Below are 13,381 nucleotides of genomic sequence, written 5' to 3'. Positions count from 1 at the left end.
AAAAAATTGGGCTCCAGCAAAAAGGGAACTTTTATCATGCAGGAGAAAAGAGCTGGTGCTTAAACAGTGGTTATTACTATCTACTTCTTAAATTATTTATTTTTTAAATACTAATTACTCGTATTATATGTGAATACATGTATAATACAGTAAGGAATATGATTTCCACATTCACGCAACCGCGGACAGAGTCACATTATTGGCCAATAAAATGGAATCCGCTGTTAAACAGAGAATATCAGGGAAACTGACATAAATTTGAGTGAAATGCTGTCATTACAAGGAAAAGGAGCTGTCAATGTTGAGACGGCCACTTTGAAACAGCAACTAAACTACACATCTAAAGCTAGCAAGAACAATTTTTACACCCACAACACATCTCATCTGCTTGTGTTGTTGTGAACGACATCATCAATGTAACATTAATGTACAGCAGGTGCCAATTGAGAAGCTTCTTAATTTGTTTTACAGCCTCAAGTCGCCTCTATTCATCAAGCGGACAAAAACAGCACAGCACAATCCCCCCTTTACAATAATAGCGTGATGCACCACATTCGGTCTGACTGCGCAAACAAAATAAAGGTTTCAAAAAATGACTTTACACAAGCATAATGCACTTAAAGCACTTATCCATATATTTACACAATTATTATGCTTTGACCGAAAATAATGTCAAAATTGTCCCAAAATTTATTTTTGCATTTAATGTAATTAACTAACATTTTATTAAGATGTGACTTTAAGGTTTTACTAATTGCGTATAAAATACTACACGGTCTAGCTCCATCCTATCTTGCCGATTGTATTGTACCATATGTCCCGGCAAGAAATCTGACTTCAAAAGACTCCGGCTTATTAGTGATTCCTAGAGCCCAAAAAAAGTCTGCGGGCTATTGAGTGTTTTCCGTTCGGGCTCCAGTACTCTGGAATGCCCTCCCGGTAACAGTTCGAGAAGCTACCTCAGTAGAAGCATTTAAGTCTCACCTTAAAACTCATTTGTATACTGTAGCCTTTAAATAGACCTCCTTTTTAGACCAGTTGATCTGCCGCTTCTTTTCTTTTTCTCCTATGTCCCACTCTCCCTTGTGGAGGGGGTCCGGTCCGATGACCATGGATGAAGTACTGGCTGTCCAGAGTCGAGACCCAGGATGGACCGCTCGCCTGTATCGGTTGGGGACATCTCTACGCTGCTGATCCGCCTCCGCTTGAGATGGTTTCCTGTGGACGGGACTCTCGCTGCTGTCTTGGATCCGCTTTGAACTGAACTCTCGCGGCTGTGTTGGAGCCACTATGGATTGAACTTTCACAGTATCATGTTAGACCCGCTCGACATCCATTGCTTTCGGTCCCCTAGAGGGGGGGGGGGGGGGTTGACCACTTCTGAGGTCCTCTCCAAGGTTTCTCATAGTCAGCATTGTCCCTGGATGTGAATTCTCCCTGCCCACTGGGTGTGACTTTTCCTTGCCCTTTTGTGGGTTCTTCCGAGGATGTCGTAGTCGTAATGGTTTGTACAGTCCTTTGAGACATTTGTGATTTAGGCCTATATAAATAAACATTGATTGATTGATTGAAATATAATTTGACATAAAAAGAACACACTCTATGGCGGTAAAATAATTTATTTTAAACGAAATTTAAAAAAAAATAAACAGAAAAACTAATGTTTATTGTTTTTTTTATATTACAATTGTAAATAAAAGTATTTGTATTACATTATCATTTTACTTTTTGTGGTTTATTTGATACTACTTTCAATCCGTTGTTTTAAAAAAAATACTTAAAGTTGAGTTTTGGTGGTACAAGTATTCATGTTTTCAAAATAATGAAAAATCATGTTACTAATCGTGATAACAGTATCAAATATTATTTGTCCAGCCCGAGTAACTGAGAATAAAAAAAAGCCCAATACCGATATATGTCAAAATACCAAATAATCGTCCAATAATCAGTCGATAATTCGTTTTTGCTGAAAACTTTCTATTTACCCGGGTAAATATGAAACCTACTTAAAGGCCTACTGGAACCCGCTACTACCGACCACGCAGTCTGATAGTTTATATATCAATGATGAAATATTAACATTGCAACACATGCCAATACGGCCGCTTTAGTTTACTAAATTGCAATTTTAAATTTCCCGCGAAGTGTTGTGTTGAAAACGTCGTGGTACGATAACGCGTGCGTTTGACGTCTCGGGTTGTAGCGGACATTATTTTCCAGCCCGATCCAATCTATAAGTAGTCTGCTTTAACGGCATAATCACACAGTATTCTGGACATCTGTGTTGCTGAATCTTTTGCAATTTGTTCAATTAATAATGGAGAAGTCAAAGTAGAAAGATGGAGGTGGGAAGCTTTTAGCCTTTAGCAACAAAAACACAGCCGGTGTTTCCTTGTTTAAAATTCCCGGAGGTGAAGCTTTACTATGGATCAGAGCGGTCAAGCGAACATGGATCCCGACTACATGTCAAACCGGCATTTTTCGGTGAGAAAATTGTGGTAAAAAGTCGGCTCTTACCGGAGATCAGCGAAGCTTCTGTCCTGCTGCAGCTTCGTGACTTCAGAGACTCTGGCGTCAACAAACCTGTGGCCACACCCCTCCAACTTTAAAGTACTATTTAACTCACTAAAACACTAGCAACACAATAGGCAGATAAGGGATTTCCCAGAACTATCCTAGTAAATGTGTCTAAAAATATCTGAATCGCTCCTACTGTAGCTTTTTTTTTTCCTAGTCCTTCACTCTAAATTTCCTCATCCACGAATCTTTCATCCTCGCTCAAATTAATGGGGAAGTTGTCGCTTTCCCGGTCCGAATAGCTCTAGCTGCTGCTGGCTATGATTTTAAACAATGTGAGGATGTGAGGAGCTCCACAACCCGTGACGTCACGAGCACATCGTCTGCTACTTCCGGTACAGGCAAGGCTTTTTTATTAGCGACTAAAAGTTGCAAACTTTATCGTCGATGTTCTCTAGTAAATCCTTTCAGCAAAAATATGGCAATATCGCGAAATGATCAAGTATGACACATAGAATGGACCTGCTATCCCCGTTTAAATAAGAACATCTCATTTCAGTAGGCCCTTAAAAGGTTCTTGCAGTGGGAAAGGACCTTTTGATTAGTCTGAGAAATTTCAAGTCAGTCAGGGATGCAATAAGAGCGCCGCCTTGTGGTGTATACATCATGCGAAAGAAAAGAGGGTAATGAGTGCACTTTTAGACAATGAAATTGTGTAAAGATCATCTTTGACGTACCATGGAAGTCTTTGAAGTTGTTTCTGTTGACATTCGTGAAGCCTCTCATGGATCCATCATTGAACTCCTTGAAGAGACCCAAATCTTCAGCACCAACAAGGAGCCTCTTCCAGGAGGCGCCCACAAGAAAAATGTTGGGGTTCTCACTTCCTTGAGGCCCAACTCCGGAGCTCAGTCGTTCCACCAGCAACTCAGCACCTAAACAATCACATTCAGCAGAATAGAAAGACTTGCCTAACTGGGAGTACAAAACCCACTCTTGTCAAGTAGACAATAACTGTGGTACAAAATAGCTCATATAATCTTATGAAATCATGAAAACAAAACATAAAAAATGCAATTGTGATTGAGATAAACATGCAGTCTATACTCTAAATAACGACAATTGTTAGGTTTTACTTTGCCCAGGGCGAGCTGTGTTAACAGTGCTGATGATCATTCATCAGGTTACAGGAGGAGCAATTGCTTTAATCAACAGACATTACTTTTGGCTTGAATTTATTATGTTGATGAATGCACTGAAGAGCGAGTGTGTTAAGCTTTTGATATGCAAACATAACTGGTTCTTGAACGTGGTTCGTAAATGGAAAAGTTCTTACAGTGAAGCAGAATTCCCCATACGAAAGAATGTAAACATCAATAATTGGTTTCAGCCCCAACAAAAGTCCATATTTTAGTGAAGAAAAAATATGTATGTATGTACAGTAATATATATATCCATCAAGGGTGTGGGAAAAAATTGATTCGAATACGAATCGAATCATTTACGTTGTGCAATTCAGAATCGATTCTCATTTTTAAAAAATCTATTTTTTTTATTATTTTTTTTTATCAATCCAACAAACCACTACACAGCAATACCATAACAATGCAATCCAATTCCAAAACCAAACCTGACCCAGCAACACTCAGAACTGCAATAAACAGAGCAATTGAGAGGAGACACAAACACCACACAGAACAAACCAAAAGTAGTGAAACAAAAATGAATATTATCAACAGTATCAATATTAGTTATGATTTCAGCATAGCAGTGATTAAAAATTCCTCATTGACATTATCATTTGACATTTATAAAAATTAAAAAAAAAGAACAATAGTGTCACAGTGGCTTACACTTGCATCTCATCTCCTAAGCTTGACAACACACTGTGTCCAATGTCATATTTTTGGTTTGTTTAATAGTCAAAACAAATTTACATTATTGCAATCAGTTGATAAAACATTGTCCTTTATAATTATAAAAGCTTTTTTTTTTTTTTTAATCTACTACTCTGCTAGCATGTCAGCAGACTGGGGTAGATCCTGCTGAAATCCTATGTATTGAATGAATACAGAATCGTTTTGAATCGGAAAAATATCGTTTTTGAATCGAGAACCGAATCGAAAAAAATCTATATATTATCAAATCGTGACCCCAAGAATCGATATTGGACACCTAAAGATTCACAGCCCTAAAATAAATATATATATATATATATATGCATACATATATATATATATACACGTATACAAACACACATATATACAGACATACTGTATGTATATACAGTATGCATGTATGTGTGTGTATATATACAGTATATATATATATGTATATACACACACACATATATATGTATGTATATGTATGTGTATATATATATACACACACATGGATCCATACATATATATATTTATATATATATATATATATATATATATACATATACACATATATGCACGTATATATGTATACACACATATACATATATATATATATATATATATATATATATATATATATATATATACATATATATATATATATATATATATATATATATATATATATATATATATATATATATATATATATATATATATATATATATATATATATATATATATATATATATATATATATATATATATATATATATATATATATATATACATATATATATACACTGTATGTATAAATATATATGTGTATATAGATGTATGTACATATGTGTATATATGTATATATTAGGGGTGTAACGGTACACAAAAATTTCGGTTCGGTACGTACCTCAGTTCAGAGGTCACGGTTTGGTTCATTTTCGGTACAGTAAGAAAACAACAAAATATAAATTTTTTGGTTAATTATTTGAAAAATGTGCTAACTCTTCCACCAAAAATATTTGATGTTAAGTAATGGGAAACTTGGATGGGTCAATAATTCATAATAACATTGATTTTGATTCAATATTATGTTTTGAGCACTGACAGTTTGAAAGAAAAAATAAACCACTTTGTTTTATAAGTCAACGTTGCAACTTTTTCTAAATTACATTTAGCCTTTAAACTTTTTTATTTCACTTTTGTTTATGTTTTTGTTTATTTTAATAATATATTTAAAATGTGCCGTGGGCCTTAAAAACATTAGCTGTGGGCCGCAAATGGCCTCCGGGGCACACTTTTGACACCCCTGCTATAGATAATAAAAAATAAAATCTGATAAACCTATGGGTAAAAAGCAGAGCCTGGCGATGCATGCGCGTTTATCATAACTCTCTCGCTCTTTCTGCCTCTGCCCCTCCCTCAGGAATGTTGGCGCGCACACAATTTTTTGCTTTGTTTTTAAGCCCTTCTTAACCCTGAACGTACATTGTTAATACACGCAACCATAACACAAAATGCCGGACATTTGAGGCATTTAAGAAACTCAGCCCTGACAGCCCCGCAAAAGAGGACATGTCCGGTGAAAAGAGGACGTATGGTCAGTCTATCCTAGCCCGCTCGCTTTCTTAAATGCCTCAAATGTCCGGCATTTTGAGTATTGTTTATGCTACTTAATATGTCCGTGTGGAAACTCGTTTGATTCACCTCCGCACCGAAACGAAACCCCCGTACCGAAACGGTTCAATACAAATACACGTATTGTACCTTTACACCCCTAATATATATATATATATATATATATATATATATATATATATATATATCTCAACGGGGGTGCTTACAAGCATCAGTCTTTTACCAAGCAAAGGTAACACTCACGGACATTAATCGCACTATTTGTCCGATTAATCGCGATTAACTGCATTTTATACGCAAAGCCCAATAATGAATTCAAAAGTAGTGTGTAGTGCACCTTTATTGGAATATTCTCCCACATGAACTAAAGCGCCAAAACATTTGTTGTGCAAACACAATTTAAATCAGTCCTTGTTAAACAGTAGCAGTTAAATAGCATATTTTATGAAAATAAACTCAAAAAATGTAAATACAAACATTTAAGCTTATTGCCACTGCCAGGGTATTTAAGTTATCCTGTTTGTTATGGAAAATAAATATAATCTACATACAAATCTCTGAGCCACAATCATAACATCTGAACAGGCAATTTCTGAGGTAACAGCAGAAACATTTTTTTTATCAGGGATCTTATGTTTAAAAAAACTATATTATAGGTAGTGGGCTGTTTTAGGGAATTTTTGATCAAATTATCCGTAGTAGCAATATTAATAATGTTGTGTTTATTCTGCGTAGTGCACTTAAAATAATTATGACCATATCTAGGAATTGATATGATGGGAATTTTCCGATTGTTTGCTTGGTGCTTTGATAAACTGAAGGCATCATATACATGGTAATATATTGTGATGTTATGAGCCAGTGAATAAAAGAACTACCCTACCCAGCATGCAACAGGAGTGACGAGCATGCGCGGTAGCCCGGTATAGGTTGTGTCGCCATGACGGCATCTTGTATGTTGTGATATGCACGCTCTGAAAGCAAACGTTAAGAACTCAGCCAACACTCCTGGTCTGCATTATTCATAAATAGACAGACAACACATATACTCCGCTGCTTCACAGGCCGCTGGATGTAGCCGGCAAAGTATTCCCATGCGAGCTAGCCGGTCTAGCAAGCACGCATCATTCAGTCCAAAACGGCCCGATCTATCCACATCCAGAATTGTCTGGCGGTCGTAAGTGATCCCGGAGTGACCACGCTGTAAGCCAGCCATGAAATTTGCAGAATTGTCCGGTATTTTTGCCAAATGTTCCATCTTTACCAAGAGCCCCTTGACGCCGGGCGACGCCATCTTGTTAAGAAAAGGCGTTAACAAAATAAAAGCATGTAAATAACATACGCAAATGTGCGATAAAATAATTGTCGGCGTTAATAGATTGATGAGTTAACTCGTAATTAACGCACTAATTTGCCCACTCCTAATATATATATATATATATATATATATATATATATATATATATATATATATATATATATATATATGTTTTCTGCGATTTTTTGTCAAAACATTGTTTTTTAAGGAAAATACACCATATGTACCGAAATATGTTTTCCCCCCAGAAATGTCAAAGTTGAATATCTGGTGTGAAGTACTTGGATAATAAATAATTCATAACATAATTGACTGACAGGATTTTGTTTTGTTTTGTTTTTAAAAGTCCGTCCCACCAATATTAATGGGGATCCAAAAGGCACCTACTCATTAAAGTGTTAAAAATTAGTTATACATTTGTTTTTTATTTTCAACGCTTAAGTCTCTAGATCAACTTTCGATCAATCCATTATTAGTTTGTTTGTTTTTAATGTGTTTTTGTTTGGTGCTTTTATGAAATTTTTGTCAAAATAACCTTATGGCAAACACACAAACTATGCAATATTTACCCAAATAAATATATCAAAGTGAAATATTTAATGTGAATTAATTGAAGTAATTGGAGTCTTGAACAAAATATATACAAAAAAAACCCAACAATATTGATTTCGATTTATTATAATTTTTCGAGCAATGGTATTTTCAAAGACAAAAAATCAGCCTCTATGTATGATTAGAGTGAACATTGCTACTTTTTATTATTACATTTGACCTGTTTACTCTTTCATTCCAGATTTTATGTTATTTTTAATGGTATTTTTACAATGCTAAAGAATTAGCTGCGGGCCCCAAATGGTCCCATGGCCACACTTTGGACACCCCTGGTCTAAGATTAGCTTTAAAGGGCCACACAGGACTTGGGGGGAAAAAAACGCAGTGAAAGGAAACTTTCATCAACTGGTTATTACGATCATGTTAACTCTGTCAGCCCCAGTAAAATGTGTAAAAATGTCTATTGTTTGTGCACAATAATGTTACCTCCGTCCTTCTGGTTTTCTCTCATCCTGCCCGTTAACCATGCCACCGTTTCTTCCGTGGTGTCAGTTGACAGCTCCACCACCACCAGGGGGAAATGGCCTGATGCCCGACGAGAAAACTCCATCGTGATTAAGTGTGACAAAGCACCTGTCAAACATCAAACAACATCCTGGTAACTTAAACAACAATGTGCAACAATGATTTATCACAACTCATACAGCCATGTATGCACACAGCTGGCTAAAATATCAATTACATACACATAATGTGTAATAATAATAATATAATAATCCTTTAATGTTTTCAGCAAGCTTTTGGAGATCTTTTATCAGTCTGTTGTGGCCAGTGCCCTGTACTTTGCAGTGGTTTGTTGGGGGAGCAGCACCAGCATAAAGGACTTAAACCGCATTGACAAATTGATCCAGAAAGCCGGCCAAACTATTGGCACGCAGTTGGAGGCGTTTGTGTCAGTGAGGGACAGGAGGACACTGGACAAACTGCTCGCCATCATGGACAATCCTGCCCACCCACTCCACCAGACAATTGAGGGACAGCGGAGCTCATACTCCAATAGGCTCCTTCAGCTTCGTTCCCAAAGTGTGCGATTCAAGAACTCCTTCATTCCGCACTCCATCCAGCTGTATAATCACTCGCCATACAGCAATAGATGAGATCTGTCTATTACCTGATCACTTCTATGTAAGCTACCTCACTTTGTTTATAATGTATATTTTCTGCTGGATTTACTCTCTAATTCATGGGTGTCAAACTCTGGCCAGCCGTGTAATTTAATTTGGCCCTTGAGACAATATCAATTTATCATTAGAGCTGGCCCGCCGGTGTTATACAGCGTCGGTGCCGCTGTAACACCGCATTCACCGCTAATACTCTAATACCAACACTCCTAATTTTCCCGGTAGTCTCCCGGAGTTCAGTGCCCTTCCCGAAAATCTCCCGGGGCAACCATTCTCCCGAATTTCTACCGATTTCCACCGGGACAACAATATTGGGGGCGTGCATTTAAGGCACTGCCTTTAGCGTTCTCTACAACCTGTCGTCACGTCCGCTTTACCTCCATACTAACAGCGTGTCACATAATATTTGTGGCTTTTACACACACACACACACACACACGCACAAGTGAATGCAAGGCATACTTGGTCAACAGCCATACAGGTCACACTGAGGGTGGCCGTATAAACAACTTTAGCAGTGTTACAAATATGCGCCACACTGTGAACCCACACCAAACAAGAATGAGAAACACATTTCGGGTGAACATCCGCACCGTAACACATCCATCCATCCATTTTCTACCGCTTATTCCCTTTCGGGGTCGCGGGGGGCGCTGGCGCCTATCTCAGCTACAATCGGGCGGAAGGCAGGGTACACCCTGGACAAGTCGCCACCTCATCGCAGGGCCAACACAGATAGACAGACAACATTCACACTCACATTCACACACTAGGGCCAATTTAGTGTTGCCAATCAACCTATCCCCAGGTGCATGTCTTTGGAAGTGGGAGGAAGCCGGAGTACCCGGAGGGAACCCACGCATTCACGGGGAGAACATGCAAACTCCACACAGAAAGATCCCGAGCCTGGATTTGAACCCAGGACTGCAGGAACTTCGTATTGTGATTTTTATTGCGTCTGCACCGTAACACAACAGAACAAATACCCACAACCCCTTGCAGCACTAACTCTTCCGGGAAACTTCCAGCAAACTGAGCAATAATTAACGTTTTATTCATGCATTTTCTCTTGCTACTTCAAGGCTTGAATGTTTGGTTCATTCATTATTGTTATTATATTTTCAAATGTATTATTAGCCTGTGGAAAAAATTTGATATTTACCTCAGAAGATTGCAAATAGAAAAAAAGGCATAACATTTTTATTTAAATTTTATTTGATATGCCTTTGACATTTTTTTAATCATTATTATTATTATTTGAAACTGGATTTTGCATGTCACTAAAGTTATATAAGCCTTGCTTGTTCAATATTTAATGCAAAACTTGTTTGGGTCCCTATTAAAAGGTTAATTTGTTCAACCTTGGCCCGCGGTTTTTTTCCGTTTAAAATTTTGGCCCACTCTGTATTTGAGTTTGACACCCCTGCTCTAATTAATGCTGCCCTTTTTTTGTTACAGCTGCTACATATATTATATTGTACATGGTGATTGAGATTTGTTATATATTGTATATATTAACCTACTCAGTGGCCTAGTGGTTAGAGGGTGAAGTGAATTATATTTATATAGCGCTTTTCTCTAGTGACTCAAAGCACTTTACATGGTGACACCCAATATCTAAGTTACATTTAAACCAGTGTGGGTGGCACTGGGAGCAGGTGGGTAAAGTGTCTTGCCCAAGGACACAACAGCAGTGATTAGGATGGCGGAAGCGGGAATCGAACCTGCAACCCTTAGGCTGCTGGCATGGCCACTCTACCAACCGAGCTATACCGCCCTAAGATCGGTAGGTTGTGCGTTCAAACCCCAGCCGAGTCATACCGAAGACTATAAAAATGGGACCCATTACCTCCCTGCTTGGCACTCAGCATCAAGGGTTGGAATTGGGGGTTGAATCAGCAAAAATTATTCCCGGGTGTGGCCACCACTGCTGCCCACTGATCCCCTTACCTCCCAGCGTTTGAACAAGATGGGTCAAATGCAAAGGACAATATATATATATATATATATATATATATATAAACCCCGTCTCTATATGAGTTGGGAAATTGTGTTAGATGTAAATATAAACAGAATACAATGATTTGCAAATCATTTTCAACCCATATTCAGTTGAATATGCTACAAACACAACATATTTGATGTTTAAACTGATTAACATTGTTTTGCAAATAATCATTAACTTTAGAATTTGATGCCAGCAACACGTGACAAAGAAGTTGGGAAAGGTGGCAATAAATACTGATAAAGTCGAGAAATGCGCCTCAAACACTTATTTGGAACATCCCACAGGTGTATAGGCTGATTGGGAACAGGTGGGTGCCATGATTGGGTATAAAAGCAGCTTCCATGAAATGCTAAGTAATTCACAAACAAGGACGGAGAGAGGGTCACCTATTTGTAAGCAAATTGTCGAACAGTTTTAGAACAACAAACCGTCGCTTTCTCAGTCCGAATAGCTCTTGCTGCTGGTGGCCATGATTATAAACATTGTGAGGATGTGAGGAGCCCTACAACTGATGACATCACGTGCACATTGTCTGCTACTTCCGGTACAGGCAAGGCTTTTTTATTAGCGACCAAAAGTTGCAAACTTTATCGTGGATGTTCTCTACTAAATCCTTTCAGCAAAAATATGGCAATATCGCGAAATGATCAAGTATGACACATAGAATGGACCTGCTATCCCCGTTTAAATAAGAAAATCTCATATCAGTAGGCCTTTAAGACATTATATTGCCCCACAAATTATTGCAAAATATATTACTGTCATAATTATTTTCAGATTAAATTAAGCTACCGGTATAATGTAATTATAATATATAATGACAATAATGCAGTAGAAGCATTTAAGTCTCACCTTAAAACTCATTTGTATACTCTAGCCTTTAAATAGACCTCCTTTTTAGACCAGTTGATCTGCAGCTTCTTTTCTTTTTCTCCTCTGTCCCCCCCTCCCTTGTGGAGGGGGTCTGATCCGATGACCATGGATGAAGTACTGGCTGTCCAGAGTCGAGACCTAGGATGGACCGCTCGTCGGGACCCAGGATGGACCGCTCGCCTGTGTATCGGTTGGGGACATCTCTACGATGCTGATCCGCCTCCGCTTGGGATGGTTTCCTGTGGACGGGACTCTCGCTGCTGTCTTGGATGCGCTTTGAACTGAACTCTCGAGGCTGTGTTAGAGCCACTATGGATTGAACTTTCACAGTATCATGTTAGACCCGCTCGACATCCATTGCTTTCGGTCCCCTAGAGGGGGAGGGTTGCCCACTTCTGAGGTCCTCTCCAAGGTTTCTCATAGTCAGCATTGTCACTTGCGTCCCACTGGATGTGAATTCTCCCTGCCCACTGGGTGTGAGTTTTCCTTGCCCTTATGTGGGTTCTTCCGAGGATGTCGTAGTGGTTTGTACAGTCCTTTGAGACATTTGTGATTTAGGGCTATATAAATAAACATTGATTGATTGATGATATAATAACAATGCAATACTTTTTTTTAAATTAATTTGTATTTTTAACCTTTGTAATTAGAATGCCAAAAATGTGTATTTATGTTAAATAAGTAAACACAAAATAGACTGTCAATCTCTGTTAGCAAACACAACTTTACTTAAATAAACATTGAACGACTTGAAGTGTGTGTCATTTAAACTTTTTTTCTATTGACATGATCATGCCTTTAAGCACTTTGTTCAACTTTTGCTGCTGTTGTCGTGTTCAAATGTGAGTTTAGATGGCGTCAAGGAGGACTAATAACAACAATCTGAGGGTAGTTCGAGAACATTCCGAGTGTTTTTGGGGCGTTTTCGTCCAGTACAAGTCCTTGTACACAACAATAACAACACACTGTCATGTCATCCCAAACGTTAAAAACTGCATTTTGAATAGCAAATGTAATGTTAGGTGGAATATATTGTAGAAATATGAAGATGTTCCTACCGTTTATGTCATCGCTTTAAAGACCACTTCCTGAAAGGGAAGCTTCTTCTTCTTTTACAACACTTGTTGCCTATCTAGGTCGGCAGCGCACTGCCGCCACCTGCTGGATAGTAGAGAAGGGGGTTTTAGGACTTGTCTTTATTTCTAGTTTTTTAAACAATCACTTATTGTTCTGGATGAAATGTAATTGTGTTCTGGATTAAATTTAAGTGTATTGCACTGATTCGTGTATGATTATTTATCATGTATACATGTTTATATCGTGTTTCTACTCATGTTTAATTAAAAAAAAAACACAAACCAGTGAAGTTATGGCACATTGAGTAAAACGTAAATAAAAACAGAATACAATGATT

The 13,381-nt window shown here is 37.8% G+C and overlaps 1 protein-coding gene across 1 annotated transcript in view; it reads right to left on the bottom strand.

Annotated features, from left to right (window-relative positions):
- Window positions 1-13,128, bottom strand: part of ano10a (anoctamin 10a) — a 41,044-nt gene extending 27,916 nt beyond the window's left edge. Inside the window, exons 1-3 of the mRNA XM_061881613.1 lie at window positions 13,026-13,128; window positions 8,392-8,538; window positions 3,255-3,452 (exon numbers count right to left, since the gene is read on the bottom strand). Coding sequence (XP_061737597.1) covers window positions 3,255-3,452; window positions 8,392-8,515 — 322 coding nt within the window. The 5' untranslated portion in view covers window positions 8,516-8,538; window positions 13,026-13,128. The remainder of the gene's footprint in view (window positions 1-3,254; window positions 3,453-8,391; window positions 8,539-13,025) is intronic.
- Between the last annotated feature and the right edge of the window lie 253 nt (window positions 13,129-13,381).

This window comes from Nerophis ophidion, linkage group LG21 (assembly GCF_033978795.1).
Source record: "Nerophis ophidion isolate RoL-2023_Sa linkage group LG21, RoL_Noph_v1.0, whole genome shotgun sequence".
NCBI lineage: Eukaryota > Metazoa > Chordata > Actinopteri > Syngnathiformes > Syngnathidae > Nerophis > Nerophis ophidion.
The sequence above is the reverse complement of the archived record's forward strand: the minus strand, read 5'-3'. Positions and strand labels throughout refer to the sequence as shown.